We start from the raw sequence: 17,626 nt of genomic DNA, 5'->3' as shown, positions 1-17,626 counted from the left end.
TAAAAATATTAATTAACTAACACTTTCTCTCTCCTTTGACTCAAAGTCAATTTGACCAAATTAATCTGTTACCTTATGAATAACTAATCAAGTTTATATTTAAACAATTTAAATATTAACTTGAATACTTCCATTGATGAATTTAGTTTCAAGTCATGATAGGGACTTTGCAATCTAATTGTAAATTAAAATTATTAATTTGATTAATTAACTAAACTATTTAATCAATTAATCAAATCAATTATGCGTTGATTATATTGTTCATTATGTGTGTGACATTCTTTGGTTTATTACTAATTGGCAATAAGAATAATATTAACTCTTTAATGTCATTAGAACCATTGTATACTTAAAGTGGAATTTCCTTTTCACTTTTAATTCTCATAAATCATGGTTGACACCTAGCATAGTATATCAAATTACTCAATTAGTTATGAATTAATCCTTAATTCATAAACCTTGATCATACATACCATATACTAAAATCTCTCAATTACAAAATTTCGATTTTACCTAGAGTCATGATTTATGTCAAACTTTTATTGCTTAGAATCATATATTCTCATTTTAATTCTAATTATTGATTAATTTGACTTTCCAGTCAGAAACTCCTTTCTGACTAAGCCTATCTATCCTGATCAGGAGCTTAACTTACCAAAAACAATTTAAATGGACATAGGATTTTATTCCTATTTACTTAGGGTAACGGATTCCATTTTGACTAAACACCTATCTCTATATATAACTAGTCGGAGCTAACACATGCCCTATACTCATACTTAGTACAAGCATGAAAGTAATATCAAACTCAAACTACCTATATAAAAGATAACCATGTTATCTTAGGTCAATGGATTATATGCACTTATTATGATCTAGATGATTATGTATTAACAATAGGTAAACTCCATGTACATATCATCTTACGTTACTGGTTTAGCCTACTTATTTTATAAGTGCCTATTTTGTTTGTTATATGGTATGGGACTCACCATTCCATATCATTAGTATCTCATACTAATTGATAGGAACAAACAAACATGACAGTTTTTATAGATAAATTCTATCCTCTAAAGTATTCAAAACTGTAAACCATAATTTAGAGCACTTGTAGTAGGATATTCTGTAACACCCCAAAAATTTTAAATTTATGAGCATTTTTGGTATTTTAATTTTATTTAAATTTTAGGAATTTTTTTGAGATTTTTCAGATTTTAAAAATCGAGTTCGATTTTCCGAAAATATAAACTTTGATGAATTTTAAAAATTAATTTAAAGACCACGTGGCAAAACTAAAAATATATTTGGAGTCTACGTATTTTTCTGAGTTTTCTGAAATTTTTTTCGGAATTTTTGGACCTCGTTTTGGTCCCGAGGCAGAGTAAAAATTCAAAATTTTGTATTTCAAATCGAACCGGCCGAATCGAACCAGACCGGATCAGACCGATCGAATCGGACCGGCTCCCTTCCCTTTTTCTTCCTCCCGCGCGCGTCCCTTCCCCCTTCTCTCTTCCTCCCATTTTCTCTCTCCTCCTGCCCTTGTCGCCGACCACCTCCCGCCACCCACCTCCCAATTCCCTCCCTCGCGCGTGCGGTGTTTCGACTTCTTCATCGGCCGATCAGCCACCAATTGGACCGGTCTTGTGTCTAAAATCATCTACTCGTGAGCTTTCCTTAGACACCAAGAACGCCAAAATCCATCGAGCGGTTTGTCCAATTTTTGCTCGGGAATTTTTTAGCCCATTTCGACTTTTGGGCTATATTTCTCGAAAACCTTGAATCCCACGAGAAAACCGAGGGTACCAAAGACGCTCCACTCGTCGAGAGCTTCGGCGACATAAATTTCAAATTTTTCCGACACCGTTTTTGGTGGGTCTGAACCGCAGTGTTTTTCCGAGCATTTAATGAGCTTAGAAAATTCTGAAAAATTTATGTACTAACCCCCGTGTTATGGGCTTCGTGTAGGTATCCTCGATTCGCGGAAATTCGACAGTTGACTGGGTCTGCGAAATTCCGGAAAAGTCTCCGAATTGGACCGAGGTTTTGGCTAGCCCCCATTGTCAGACGTCCCGAGCGCGTTCCCGCAGTCGGACTTGGCAAAGGTAAACCCGAACCGTGCTTTTTCGTAATTTTCTAGTGCTTAAATAGGATTAAAAATCCATAAAATATTCGTGGTAGCTTAGAAAATTATGATTCTTTTTGCAATAGCTTAGTAATATTGCTAAGGACCGCGGGGCAAAGTTTTAGAATTTTTAGAGCTTATTTGGGTAGTTTTTGCAAAAATGGTCAATTATAAGGATTAAATTGAAATATTACATACTGTGATGGATGATTGATTTGATGGGCCCAGGAGGGGCTGTGTGATATGATTGAGCTGTGGATATATGGATTGTAAATATAGAAGTGTATTTTTAGCCATTTTGCAGGTTGGGTAGGTCCTAGGTATAGGGGAGACTGGATTTACGACTTAGACGCAATTGGTCTTTTCTTGAATTGTATTGAGTCAATTGTATTAAATAATTGTAATATAATTGTCGTGAGCCGACCTTCTTCCTCCGCTACCCCACAGTGATTGTCGTCAAGTCTGTGAGTAAAATATTAATTTTAATTGTAATTTCGATATTATTATATGTTCAGCATGCCCATGCATCACTTATATGCATATATTATATAGTTAAACTCTAGGCACGACTTATGTTGCATTCATAACTGTTAACGTGCCATGGATGTTGTTGTGGTAATTTGGAGGCAGCGTGCGTTGGTGTGCGTTTGATGTGGTGTGGACTATGGGGGCGGGTAGTCACGGCTTGAGTTCTTTTGGGACCCTCGATTTGGTTTATTAAGCGAAAGTCCGCTTGAGTTCTTGGCACTGAGTTGAATTTAAGAGAGTGTATAGGGGATCGGCTCCCATATATTATGATTGATGCTACGAGTGCGTGAGTGCTCCAAATTACCTTTTGATGTTATGATGTGAAAATGTTGTTGATGTTGCATTTCACTCTCAGTGCATTAGTTTTAGATAGTTATAGAGATTATGGTTAAAATTGATATTTTACTCTCTGAGTCGAACGCTCACTCCTGTTCAAAAATTTTTCCAGGCCACAGGAGGATATTTTTGAGGTTAACCTGCTTTCTCCCTCGCAAGTCGATTACTAATGTTTGTATAAACTTGTTAAATCTTAGAATTTCCGCATGTGTTAGAAATGTTTATTTGATTTGGGTCTGTAAACTAAATTATTATTTTGGACCTGTAAACTTAATATTCTATGCATGTTTGATGGATTGGATGAGGGAGCTGAGCTCCCATTTATTTTTATGCTGATGAGTATGTGGAGGGTGAGCTGAGCTCCCCAATTGAGTATTTATTGTGTTTACAGGTCGGGTGAGTCGAAAACTCCCCGTTGGAAAGTCCATTTTATGGCCGGACTCTGTCCGTTTGGTTTCTTGAAATTGGGCCCAAATGGGCCTTAGAATTGGGTAAATGAACAGTTAGGCTTACTACGGGCCTCGGGGGCTTTAGGCTGGCCCAGGTCCTAGTGCCGGTCCGGCCCATAGGTTGGGTCGTGACATATTCCATTACTCATATTCTTAACGCTTTAAGAATGAAACATTTAACAAGTTGCTAAAGGACATTTTCAATTAAATTTAAACAATTTAAAGTTAAAAGAAAAAGATATATGCCATAGGAAATAAAATTTTACAAGATATAAATTTCATGATATGCTTTAGGGCACACTACTGACAGACGGTTAGTGATTTCATATTTTTTGTGGGTCATAGAGATAACAAATTCTCAAAAAGGTAATATTGTAGAAGTTTTAGGTAGTATTGTAGAAGTTTTATTTAATCGTCCAAAATTAATGAAAAACTATTTTACTTTATCCAGATCATGTCTAAATAGAATATTTTATTTATCTTTGTTCATTTCTTTTTCCTCTTATGAGAACATTATGCTGTACTTTTTTTATTATTTTTATTAATGAGATTTCAAATTTTCTTTAAAAAGAATCAAAAGTAAATCAACCTAAAAAATCATTCAAGAAACAACAACTAACAATAGTGAACTAAAACTCCTTATGTATTGATTGTAATAGTTTGACAGTTGTAAAAATCGTGAACGAAAGGCTTGTTTGACATTACTGTTGGAACTACTGTTGAGAAAATCACTTTTTTAAATATACTAGTTAGAAAGTATTAAAAAATAATTTAAAATTAAATTTGATAAGTTTTAGTCATAAGAATACTAAAATAACAAAACAGTTTTTTTCAAACAATTTTTTTCAACAACATATAAAATAGTGCTTTTATTAAGAAAAGCAGTTTTGAACCTTTAAATTCAATGCCAAACAGGGCAGAAGACTCCTTGCCTCAAGCACCCTAAGATCGCTGGTTTTGTCTATCAAACATCTTCTTCATTTGGACAGAGATAGCAAAATTAACCATGTTTATCATGTTTATCGGGAGGCAAACCATTGTGCTGACAGACTTGCAGACCCAGCTCAATCTTTTTCTTTGGGGATTCATATTTTTATGCAATCATGCGAAAGCTTGAGGCAATGACTTTTCCATGATACTTACGGTGTTTCATATCTTAGAAATGTTCTGTAATTTTCTTTGAGCTCTACTCCCCTTTATATCTAATTAACAATAAATAACAGGAATTAGTGGCATTTTTTAAGTTCAAATCTCACAATTCATCTAATAATAGCAATTAAAAATCCCAACCCAAATTTATAATTTTCAACCCAAACAAATTGAGTCTCTATTTGATGCATGCATATGAATTATAATATTTCATAACCCAACCAAATAGATGAATTAAAAATGAAGAATCAATGAGGAAAGGAGAGACGTTATATAAGAATAAAATAAAATGAGAGTAAGTTAGACTATTTTTAAATTAAGGCTAAACAATAATAAATTAAGGAAAGAAAAATATCAGCCAATTTGATGAGCCTTATTTTTTTTTATTAAACAAATTAAATTTTTCATAAATGACGTGGGACGTCGAAATGTTAGCTCATTAGGCCAGTCAGACACCATATCACATTAGCTCGATCAACATGAAATCCTTATTAAAATCTCCATAATTTTAATAATGATCGATTTTCGTCACTCAAACTGGCGTGCGTGTGTTCTTTAACTTCTTCATAGGAAAAACAAATTAAATTCGAAATTTTTCAAAAAATAATGGCAGAAAATAAATAAAAAAATGGAATTAAAAAAGGCTCCTGATACGTGCGCCACGTCCAGGTGGTACATGTTAACAGGACACAGTGTAAATTGCTATAATGCGCCAGATGGGGAATGTCACAGAAAACCTAGACAAGCCCATAATTCTCTACCTCTGTCTAATTTGGTTGTTTTGAAGAAGGAAATTCAAAACAGTCTCTGGGAGTTTCAACAGGTTCAAATTTTTTCTTTGGTTAATAAAATTTACTCTTTACATTCTATCTATTTAGTCAATTTCTTCAAGTTAGGGCATTTTCAGTCACTATAGGAGCAAAAACCCATTTAGAAAATCTTGAATCTAGGGGTTTAGCATGCTCTGCTCTGCAACTTAAATGATAGGGGAATGCTGTATAATTGAGCTTCATGTTTTGTTGTATATATACTCTGTTAAGTGGATATTGTTGATTTGAAACTTTGTTGAAATGGGTAATGTGGAAATACCCAAATGGCTTAAAGACTTGCCCTTGGCACCTGAATTCCGGCCTACTGATACTGAATTTGCAGACCCAATTGCTTATATATCGAAAATTGAGAAGGAAGCTAGTTTCTTTGGTATATGTAAGATTGTACCACCCGTGCCCAAACCTTCCAGAAGGTATGTTTTTTGTAATTTGAATAAGTCCCTCTCCAAATGTCCGGAATTGGGTGATGGTGTAGATTTGTCAAATGTTTCTTCATCATTGAAAACGGGTTTTGCTGATTGTGGTAATGAAGAGGAAGCTAGAGCTGTATTTACGACCAGGCATCAGGAGTTGGGACAGGGTACGAAGAGAACAAAAGGGATGGTTAAGGAGAGCCCCCAATTGGGTGTTCATAAGCAAGTATGGCAAAGCGGGGAGATTTACTCGTTGGAACAGTTTGAGTCCAAGTCCAAGGCTTTTGCAAGGAGTTTGTTGGGTATGATTAAGGAGGTTAATCCGTTGGTTATAGAAGCATTGTTCTGGAAGGCAGCTTCAGAAAAGCCTATCTATGTGGAATATGCAAATGACGTGCCTGGGTCAGGTTTTGGAGAGCCAGAGGGTCAGTTTCGGTATTTTCATCGACAAAGAAGGAAGAGGGCATCATATAAGTCCTATCGAAGGAGTGCAGCAAGTTCTGATTGCAAGAAAAATGAAACGGATAATGTAAATAGTTCATGTAACGATGAAGTCAAGGGCGATGCATTTAAGAATGACCCAAGTACATCTTCAGGACCAACACCCAGATCATCTATTACTTTTTCAACTTCAATTTTGGAGGAAAATTTGGGATCTTCTAAGCAAAAAATTCTAAATGCTGGCAGTGACATGGAAGGTACTGCAGGTTGGAAGCTTTCCAACAGCCCTTGGAATCTGCAAGTAATCGCACGCTCACCTGGATCAATCACACGTTTCATGCCTGATGATATCCCAGGTGTTACTTCCCCTATGATTTATATTGGTATGCTGTTCAGTTGGTTTGCTTGGCATGTTGAAGATCATGAGCTTCACAGCATGAATTTTCTTCATACTGGTTCTCCAAAGACTTGGTATGCTGTCCCTGGAGATTATGCATTTGCATTCGAGGAAATTATAGGTACTGAGGCTTATGGTGGCAGTATTGATCGCTTAGGTATGTCACTTTCTTTAGCTGGCATGTTTAAATGTCAAATTGCTTGCTTATTGCAAAAAAATTCTCCTTGAAATTCCTCTTTGATGAAGGGTCTTAACCTTATTATAACTGAAACCATGGTCAAGAATTGTTTCTTTTGTTTTAAACTGCCATAATAAAAGTAGCTTTTCAGATCTTTTTGTTCAACAATTCCTTCTTTTTATTGATGCCCTTTTATTTATTTATTTGAACTAGTGGTTTTTCCGTCTTAGAAGCTGCCTAATCTGTCTGTTAAATTTCTGCCTTAATTACCTTGTTATAAAGTAGGTGGCTGCTGAGTGACTTTTGTACCTTCTAATGATTACCCATATTGTGATACTCAACTCCATTTTGTCAAGTAACAGTTACTAAGTTTTGGTCTGCAAAGAAGTATTTAGCTGAATCTGAAATTGATTATGTCATGAGACTGAAATCTTGTTGATGAATACATTTTCCTTGCACTGGCATAGTGTTTGAAGAGTTGAATGAGTTGTTTTGTATCTACTGCACAAAGTTTTCCAAGTTGTAGGTTTGTGAATTATGATAGTTTGGATATACTTTATCAGCTCCCATTTAATGAAATAGCTTGTTAGAATCTGGAATTTGTTAAACATTTTTATTTCCAGAAAATTTTCATCGCTACAGTTTGTTTTTGTTTCTAGGTGTCCTGACATTGTTGGGTGAGAAGACAACCCTTTTGTCACCTGAGGTGGTAGTTTCATCCAACATTCCTTGTTGTAGGTAGGTTGTGGTCCTTTTACTTTTTCTCTAATTAGAAATCCAAAACAAACTTAAACTAGGAAAATAAAAATAAACCTAATAATAATAGAAGTCCTAAATAATAAAACTCTAAACTTCCTAAGTCTACAATAACTATAATTCCTAAATATCTTAAGTTGTTTCTTCTTCCAATACTGCATCAGCTTTGATCTTCTTTATTTTCTCCTACACCTTTGATCCCTTCTGTTCTACTAAAAGTTTTAGTTTTTAAAAAAATAAAAATAAAAACTACCATGTGCTTTAACGCTTTCACATATAAGAAATAGATTTTTTTTTATATCATTTTAGTGCCATGAGGTTTGATTCATTGTCACTTTAGCACTATTTTTCTTTTTTGCTGGTGTTAAATTCAATACCTATGCCCTGCATGGATGGCCACGTCATTTATTGAGTGTTAACAATTATTTTGCTTTTTAAGATAAAATTTATTGGGAAAATAAAAATGCGGAAAATTGTATTTTTTTATGGGTATCCAAATACCAATAATATGGCATTTATTTTCATATAATGAGTTGTTTTATGCCTCAGGGATACCATTGAAACATAATTTTAATAATGTTAGTTAAAATGGTTCTAAAGTGACAACTGATAATAGATGAAACCTTTTAGCACTAAAATGATGCAAAAAAATTCTTCTGCCCCTTAAATTTCAAAATAAAACACAAATAATTTTTTGAACTTTCATTTTATCTTTTTAAAAAAAATGATCAATTTAAGGTTCTTAATTCATACTTGAAAATCTAGATTTTGTGTGGTGCTGAGCATTGAACTCGGTGTTTTCAGCTATTTATGTTGAAATTATGTTCATGTTTTTCCTGGTTTTCCTTCAGGTTAATACAGAATCCAGGTGAATTTGTTGTGACTTTTCCAAGGGCTTACCATGTAGGATTCAGCCACGGTAATTATTCACTGTTGCTCAAACATTTACAAATTCTTTGAATCATGTTATTACTATGACGCATAGGCATGTGAGCTCAGCACATTGCTTTAACTGTGTCAAACACTTATCATCTAGCATTTGATTTGAGGAGAAAATGCATGTCCATTAAGGCCTGTTGGGAATCCTACATCGAAAAGATATGAAGTAAAATGATAATATATGAGAGGTTGGGTTGCAACATTAAATTGGCTAGTCATTTTGATGTGTATAGTAACCGGTCACTTATATAAGTCCGAATTAAATAAATTAAAATGTAATTTGACTAGCACTCTCTCCGAATTTAATATGGTATCAAAGTCCGGACTAAATTGTGAGTTTTAGCCACTTATAAAGCTGTATAATTGGGCCCATATTGGGTTAAAATACTAATTAATTGGGCCCATATTGGGTCAAGTGACAAGCATATGGTTGCACTTGGGGCACATCAAAAGAATATGAAGTAAAATGAAAATATATAAGTGATTGGGTTGCAACATTAAATTGCTAGTTATTTTAATGTGTAAAATAACCTTTCGCTCTTATAAGCCCAAATTAAAATAAATTAAAATGTGATTTGACTAGCATTCTCTCCGGATATAACAAGACCTGAACATATGATATGCAGGGTTTTAAATAACAGATTCAGAATCAGTTTTGGAATTGTAAACATTGTAGCAGAATTGGACAGAATAGGCTGCTGATTCTGTGATTTTTTTTTTTTAATTTATAGCAGACATGATTTTAAATTATGGAATTGGAAACAGTATAACAGAATCGGCTGAATCAGTCAGAAAAAGCAGATATTTAAAACCATGATGATATGGAAATGTAACAAAGTTTAGATAAATTGTGTTTCCTGGAAGTGATTGATCCATTTATGTAAGCAGCAATAGATTCCATTTGTTCTTGACTGGGCAACCTTCTTCTCTGCTTGTAGTCTACAAGTCAATTTTAAAATTTTGTATTGGAGAACACATTGTTCCAGATTCTCTATTCTTCTTAGAAGACATACATTGGTGAGTTGCAGTCTCTGGAAATTTACTTAGATTAGATAGAATAAAAGGTGATCTAGTTGCTATAAGCACCCACAAAGAATGCTGGTGACTCCTTTCACTTATATGTTATTCAAAAGTGTGATAGAAATTGATCTGAGAAGTTTTACCTGATCTTAAATCTATGAACATAAAAAATGGCCACTATCTTTCAAAGGAATAAGTTTCAAAGTTTTAGCATTCGGGATATACGAAGTTAAAACATTTTGAAGTTATATCATATAATCAGGAAGAGTGGGTGACTTCACCTAAGAACTTTGGTGACATTTTTTTATATGTTGGGATGATGCTAGAAGCATCATGTTATTGCAAAAGGAATTGCAATAAATGTTATAAGAATGATTCACTGCCTCACTTATCAACAAAATAAATGGACAAATACAAGGTTCTTCCATTATAGTCATGTATATGTATGCTTTCATCATAGCTTGAGTATATGTATACTCTTACTGTGACATTCCTTTGTAAAATTTATTGTCTCCTGCAGATGATTACTGTGATTAATTGTTATTGGTATGATATTTATTGTGCTTCTGGAATTCCTTTTTTTTTTTTTTTTTTTAGTGTGTGTGTGTGTGTGTGTCTTCCTCCTTTCTACATCATTTTCTTTTGCTTTTCCCTTCATATTTATTATAGGTTTTAACTGTGGGGAAGCTGCTAATTTTGGAACTCCACAATGGCTGAAAGTAGCTAAGGAGGCTGCGGTACGCAGAGCTGCCATGAATTATCTTCCCATGCTTTCCCATCAGCAGCTGCTGTACCTGTTGACTATGTCTTTTGTTTCAAGGTACGCAGAGTATTTACTGCAGTCAACCTGTATGCTTAGCTTATGAAAAAGTTGGGCCATGAAAATTCTGATGATTCTCATCAAATGTTTCCTTATAAATGAAATGGAAGCTTTTTGCCTGTGGAATTTATATGAGATGCTTATTTATGTGGAAATTGAGCAGGATTGTTGACTTTTCTGCTTGTCTAATAGAGTATAAGAGAGATGCTTATCAGGATTACAAAAGATTATAAGCATCTTGCAAGCCTGTTATGTATCAGTTGTGTAAAAATAAAGCATGATTGTCATAGTTTTTCTATAATACTTTGTTGGTAAGGTCACTAGAGAAGCAAGATCTATGATTGATCATTTAATTCATCTCATAATTGATCATTTATTTGATTTATGGTAATTTGGATTGGGTGCTTCAATAGTTGTTAAGTTTGATGCTTTCACAGGATTATCTTGTTCATGAAATCATCAATGCATCACATAATACTTGATGTCGGAGATTGATATTTTGGTCGAAGCAGGTGGAATTATATGTTGAACCTCTGTGCTTCTGTGCTTATAGCTGTCTTTTGAAATTAAATCTGTTTTCTATCTGTTTCTTATTTCCATTTGAAATCAGTTCATTCCAGAGACATTTGGGATTAATCTGTACTAAGTATTAACATAATCAATTTGACTGGTTGTGAAGTGCATTAATCATTGTAAAGTTGAGATATGTCTGGCTAAATTGTTGTTATGTTTATGGCCTATTAGATAAAATAACTTTTGTTGCATTGTGCTGGAAGTTGCCATAAAATAACTTTTATGGCAAGCTAATAATTTACTGGATCATGTTTGCTTGCTAATTGCTTACGCAAAATTATCAAGTGTTGTAAGCCATTCAGTATTTTTCACACTTGATTTGTTTTAATGCCAGAGTACCCAGATCACTGCTACCTGGCGCTCGGAGTTCTCGTCTTAGAGACCGTCTGAAAGAAGAAAGAGAGTTGTCAGTGAAGAAGGCTTTTATAGAAGATATGTTGAAAGAAAACAGCATTTTATCTGCTCTTATTGGGAAAGATTCCACTTACAATGTGGTAATATGGAACCCTGATTTATTGCCATGTGCAAGTAAAGAGTCTCAATTGCCTAGTACTATTTCTATCACATCAGAAGAGAATGTTTCCCATGCTTATTCTGAAGATAAAAGTAGCCCTACTGGGAATGATCTGTTTAAGGAGATGACTTTGTACATGGAAACTCTCAATGATTTATATATGGACGATGATGATTTATCATGTGATTTTCAAGTTGATTCAGGAACATTGGCATGCGTGGCTTGTGGGATCCTTGGTTTTCCATTTATGTGTGTGGTGCAACCATCTGAGAGAGCATCAATAGAACTTCTTCCGGTGGATCATCCTTTGGTTCAAGAAGGATCAAATGCTGAAAAATATAAAAATTACCATTCCTTTGCAGCCTGTGATGGCTCTATCAGGGGCTCTGTTCCAGGTATTAGGTTAACATTACCTGTCTGTTGTTTTTATGCTATCTTCAGTTGGTCCCTGTCCTTTTCTTTTTCTCAGTCACTCTTTGTCATGAATTAATGCTTTTTTTTCCTCATCCTTTTCCCCCCTAAAGTGAGTCAGTGTGTGCTTTATACATGCTTCTGCAGATGATCTCCATCCTGTGCCTGATCTTTCTCTGCCTCTGAAGGATCTGCAAATGCCTGGAGGGTGGAATAATTCTAGTAAATTTCTGAGACCTCGGATTTTCTGCCTGGAGCATGGTGTCCAAATTGAGGAGCTGTTGCAGTCTAAAGGTGGAGCAAACATGCTTATAATTTGCCATTCAGGTGAGGCAGGCTTTGAATTTGTCTCTACTATTATTCATTAAATTGAGCTTTTAACTTTCTGCACATGCATTGTGATGCAGTCAAGGAAGACTGGATTTTGAAATGATTTTGATTTAATTTTTCATTGTCAAATTAAGAAGTTTAGTCTTTATTATTTAGGAAATTTAATTAGAAAGTAGTATTTCTATTCTTTAGAAATCTATTATTTAGGAATATTTAAAGAGTTCTATTACGTTTAGTATTTTCCTAGTTAGTGTTGGTTTTAAATTCTTGGTTAGTATTAGTTTAATATTTTCTTATTTTGGGATTCCTAATCCTTGTACTGGTAGGACTAGTTATTACACTACAAATACCTATGTCATCTAGGTATTTTAGTGGAGAGCTTATATTATAGATAATGACAATTGATTTTGAAAATTAATAGAAATTTGGGAATTGTTTCTCATCCCCTTTGAGTGTTCTTCTTGTTTCTACATTTTACACAGTTTATATTGGACAGCTTGTTCTTTTCTTCATTGTGAATGCATTTTGCAAATTTTTATGCAATTTATTCTCACAATTTCTTTTTAAATTCCTGTAGACTATCAGAAAATAAAGACACATGCTGCTGCCATTTCAGAGGATATTAGTATTTGTTTCAATTACAATGAGGTTCCACTGGAAAGTGCATCTCAGGAAGATCTGAACTTGATATATCTGGCAATTGATGATGAAGACCACGATGAATGTGGAGAAGACTGGACCTCAAAAATGGGGATCAACTTACGTTACTGTGTAAAGGTTAGAAAGAACGCTCCATCTAGAAAAGTTCAGCATGCTTTAGCATTGGGGGGACTTTTTTCTGATGTAAGTTCCAGTTCAGATTTCTTAAACATAAAATGGCAATCCAGAAGATCAAGGTCAAGAACTAAGTTAACTCGGCCAGCTTACTGTAAGCCACATGACAATGTTGAAAGAAAGAAAGATGATGCATTGGGGAAAATATCAGGTGGAGTGAATATTGAGAAGGGAGAAAAACTCATTCAATATACGAGAAGGAAGTACAAGGTGAAAATAGATTGCTCCACAAGTTGGGGTCAAGGCTGCCCCAGGAATCACATGGAAGAAGAAGCTTCAGTTGTTAATTGTGAAGATCTCATGAAGCATACTGGAAAAACATCTAAGATTAGTCCTTGTAATGTTGAGACCAGTGGAAGTGATTCTGCAGGATTTGATTTCTCTCCCATTGGAATGTCTGGAGTACTGCATGAAGTCCAGGTGCTTGAAGCAACTGACAATATGAGCTTGAATTCTGCACCTTTACATGTTGCTGGTTCACTTCTAACTGCTAGTGTAGCTGTTGAACAAGTTGTAAGAGATGTTGAGTGTCAAATTTTGGAAGAATCAAAAGGCTATGAGATTGGCTGCAACGTAGCAGCCTGTGGTAGTTCGGAGATGCAGCATGAAGAAAAGGTCACTGGAGGAACTAGTGAGGTTGAGGATTCTAATGCGATAGAATGCTCTATTCCATTTGTAATTGCAGCTGATGAAAGATTTGGAATACAAGGAGAGTATCAAATAATGGAAAAGATCATCAACCTCAGGCATGAGACTTGTAGCATGGTTTCTAAAGGACAGCACAAAGACCTGACTGGTAAAGATGTTTTGACAAATGAGGTTTCCGATCTTTCCATCTCAGTAAGTTTGCATGCCTCTTGTCTGCCTGCAGGGCAAATGGAGAGCATAGTTGCTAAGAAATCTTGCATGAATAATGAGGTTACTGGTCGTATGACTTTGGGCGATGAATTGCAGCTAAAACTCCCAACTACAGGCAAAAGTGACTGTAGCCAAAGCATTTCATATGATGACAAACTAAAAAATCAGCATTCTACCTTAGTGGAAGAAAGGGCTGGATTTCCACAAGAAAACTGTTTTGCGGAAGATAAACTGCAAAATGAAGTTGCAATTACTGGTGGAAGTAAGGGGGAGGAACTCATTTCAGGCAATATTCGATTGGTAAATTGTGTCTCTGTGGGTGGAAGTTCTGAAATTTTGAGGGAGCCCTGTGCTGCAGTCGACTTGTGCAATGGTGTGACTTCAGAGAACAGGGGGCAGCAAGCAATTCAGACCACAAATGAAAGAAAAGTAGAGCACATCTCGTGTCCTTTGACACAAATGGATATAGATCAACCTACTACCTCTTCACTGGAAGGATATCATGAAGTTATTGGAGGGATCTCAGCTAAAGGGGACTTGTTCACTGGCTCAGTTTCTGATTCTGAAATACTGTTAGAAATTTCAACTGCTAACAGAAGCAATGTGGAGGAAGTAATCCCTAATTCCCCTGCTCAAATGCAAGATCCAATTGTTCCTTGTTCAGTTGGGGAATATTCTGAAGCTCCAAGAGAGAAATGTATTGCTGAAGACTTGTCTATTGGTGTCAATTTATACACTGACTTGCAGCAGCAAATTCACTCAGATGATTGGGTGACTAGGGATGATGAAGGGCACAAAATATGTCAGACTACGAGTGCAACTAATGAGGAACCTCTCTCTAGCCAAGTTACGCAGATAAATCAGCCTAATCCAGACCCATTTAAAAAATGTTCTGGAACTGATGAAGAATCTTGCACAATAGAAAATATTATGCTCAAGGGCCAAGAAGTTTGTTCATCATGTGAATTGGAAAGTACCAAATCCACGGTGGTAGGTCCTAGATCAACTGCTGGGAAGGGCAGAAAAAGGAAAAATGAAGTTGAGCAGCTAACAGACAAGACATTAAATTGCAGTGGCTTTATTAAAAGCCCATGTGAGGGATTGAGGCCGAGGGCTGGGAAAGATGCAACGTGTAGAAATGGGATTGATAATAGAAAATCAACTCAAGAGAATCCACTGAGAAAGAAGGCCAGAAAACCTTCTGATGTTTCAGTTCCTTGCACAAAAAAGAAAGAAACTGCAAAGAGATCATACAAGTGTGACCTAGAAGGTTGCACCATGAGTTTTGAGACAAAGGCAGAGCTACAGTTGCACAAGCGCAACCGGTGCCCATACGAAGGCTGTAGGAAGAGATTTAGCTCCCACAAATATGCAATAATTCATCAGCGTGTTCACGAAGATGATAGACCTCTCAAATGCCCATGGAAGGGTTGCTCCATGTCATTCAAGTGGGCATGGGCTAGAACTGAGCATACACGGGTGCATACCGGAGAGAAGCCATACAAGTGCAAGGTGGAGGGTTGTGGCCTTTCTTTCAGGTTTGTATCAGACTTTAGCCGGCATAGAAGAAAAACGGGACACTATGTGAATACGCCTGGCTGAAGATTTGTTGTATTGATGTGAATTGGATTTTGGGGGGCCAAAGAGGCCTACAAAATCATGTATAAACTCGAGCATTCCACATAGGTATAGACTAGAGTTAAGCTGATCCTTTTGTAGGATGGGGGCATTCTCCAATTATTTGAATGCAATGAATGATGGTTGAAAACCCTTTTTGTGTTTTGGCTTGTCTATATCATTCCATACTGTTTTCTTTTGAGTAGAACTCTACTGCAATTCTGATAAACTATTTTCATATATAGAACTATCATTCAAGGATTCATGTTGTTCAAGATAAATATAAACAAGAAATGTTCATCTTTCTGTTCAAGGTGTTGGAGCACGATAACTTGATTTTCATATATTCTTAGGCTTCATGACATGTATTGCAGCCCATGACTTCTATTTCCTTTGTCAAAGTTCTTGGTAGAGGTTTTCCTTAAGTAATAACATCCGAACAGGGGCAAGCAGAGTGTCCTTGTGAAAATGGGTAAGCGTAAGAGGCGTTGGAAGCTGAGATTTTTATTAAATTAATAATATTTATTCATGTGGACAAATTTACCCTTATCTTGTAATCTTTCGCAGCCCACTCCTCCAACTATAAAAGCCCACCCATTATCCAAAGCCCCTCTGCTAATTTTAGAAACTCACCATTCTACGCATTCCGCATAAAAATGGCAGCCGCTGCTCCACCGCCTCCCCCAACCCCTGCACCGGAGGCTCCCACCGGCCTCCCTGACTCCGAATCCACCCCCGTCGGCTACCCTCTCTTCTCCAGGATCCGCCTCGCTACCCCCAATGATGTCCCCCACATCCACAAAATGATCCACCAAATGGCCGTCTTCGAGCGCCTCGCTCATCACTGTGTTGCCACCGAATCCTCCCTCTCCGCCACCCTCTTCAACCATCTACCTTTCCAATCCTTCAGCGTCTTCCTCCTGGAGGTTTCCCCCAACCCTCTTCCCAATATCGCTTCCCCAAACTTCATACCCATTGAGCGTATCATGCAGTTAGACCTTCCTGTCATCGACCCAGAAGCCGAAATCTTCAAAAGTGGTAGTAATGATGTTGTGGTAGCTGGGTTCGTTCTCTTCTTCCCTAACTACTCAACGTTTCTAGCGAAGCCGGGGTTGTACGTGGAGGATCTGTTCGTGAGGGAGTGTTACAGGAGGAAAGGAATGGGGAAGATACTGCTGTCGGCAGTGGCTGCTCAGGCGGTGAAAATGGGGTATGGGAGAGTGGAGTGGGTGGTACTTGATTGGAATGTGAATGCTATTAAGTTTTATGAGGAAATGGGTGCTAAGATTTTGACAGAGTGGAGGATTTGCAGGCTGACTGGTGAAGCTCTTGAGGCTTATCGTGATGCCATTTGAGGGTTTCAGGCTAAAAATATTTGAATAAAAATGTTGTTTAATTTCTGCAAGTAATTTCATCCGTTATTGAAATTTTTGATTTCAATGATATTAGAATTAGATTCCTTTAGATTTTTCTTTTTTCTCTCTGCTTTGGCTAATGCCATTGTAATTTTAAAACTCTTAATTAAGAAATTTATTTATAAAACATTGTAATTTTATTTATCTAAAATGTAATATTATAATGCTTTATTTTCCCACTCATGATATGTTAATAATAAATAACAAAAAAAGTAAGAAATTATTTTTTAAATTTTTTATTATTAAATTAAGTTATATAATTTTATGAAGAATAATTTATATATAAAAATATATTTTATAAAAATATTTTTTATTATTTAATTATAAAATAAAATTAATGATATCTGTTGATGAATTTTTAAAAATAAGTTAATTTATTTATTTATAATAATTTTTAAATTTATATATTAAAAAATTTATTTTTATTTTAATACTTAAAAATTTTATACTTATAAATTAATTTATCAAATATTTTATTATATTATTTTTATTTAATTATTAAAATTTTATTATAAATTTTATTTAATATTTTTTTATTATTTTAATAAAAAAAATATATTTATAAGTTATTTTTTAGTTAGCAAATTAACTATTTATTAGTACTTAATTTTCATTTTAATTTCATTGATAATTTTCTTAAGTATTCTTATTGTTAAAAATATAAGAAAAAAAAATACTTTTTTAAAAAAATTTCAG

At 35.2% G+C, this 17,626-nt stretch overlaps 2 protein-coding genes across 2 annotated transcripts; both read left to right on the top strand.

Annotated features, from left to right (window-relative positions):
- The first annotated feature begins 5,301 nt into the window (after positions 1–5,301).
- Positions 5,302–16,981, top strand: LOC110646595 (lysine-specific demethylase ELF6). The gene is made up of 7 exons (XM_058133415.1): positions 5,302–6,822; positions 7,503–7,581; positions 8,451–8,518; positions 10,228–10,378; positions 11,286–11,860; positions 12,024–12,203; positions 12,784–16,981. The coding sequence occupies exons 1-7, from the start codon at positions 5,655–5,657 to the stop codon at positions 15,498–15,500; spliced, it is 4,938 nt and encodes a 1,645-aa protein (XP_057989398.1). The 5' UTR covers positions 5,302–5,654; the 3' UTR covers positions 15,501–16,981.
- Positions 16,172–17,109, top strand: LOC110646594 (GCN5-related N-acetyltransferase 8). The gene has a single exon (XM_021800083.2). The coding sequence runs from the start codon at positions 16,172–16,174 to the stop codon at positions 16,868–16,870; it is 699 nt and encodes a 232-aa protein (XP_021655775.2). The 3' UTR covers positions 16,871–17,109.
- Positions 17,110–17,626: the final 517 nt, after the last annotated feature.

Source organism: Hevea brasiliensis, chromosome 14, assembly GCF_030052815.1.
Source record: "Hevea brasiliensis isolate MT/VB/25A 57/8 chromosome 14, ASM3005281v1, whole genome shotgun sequence".
Taxonomy (NCBI): Eukaryota; Viridiplantae; Streptophyta; class Magnoliopsida; order Malpighiales; family Euphorbiaceae; genus Hevea; species Hevea brasiliensis.
The sequence above is the reverse complement of the archived record's forward strand: the minus strand, read 5'-3'. Positions and strand labels throughout refer to the sequence as shown.

What these genes read in the sequence shown, in the direction of transcription:
- LOC110646594 (XM_021800083.2), top strand. Translation starts at nt 16,172, where the DNA reads ATGGCAGCCGCTGCTCCACCGCCTCCCCCAACCCCTGCACCGGAGGCT.
- LOC110646595 (XM_058133415.1), top strand. Translation starts at nt 5,655, where the DNA reads ATGGGTAATGTGGAAATACCCAAATGGCTTAAAGACTTGCCCTTGGCA. An exon ending in TATCAGGGGCTCTGTTCCAG is followed by an intron (nt 11,861 to 12,023) that starts GTATTAGGTTAA and finishes ATGCTTCTGCAG; the next exon opens with ATGATCTCCATCCTGTGCCT. An exon ending in GCTTATAATTTGCCATTCAG is followed by an intron (nt 12,204 to 12,783) that starts GTGAGGCAGGCT and finishes AAATTCCTGTAG; the next exon opens with ACTATCAGAAAATAAAGACA.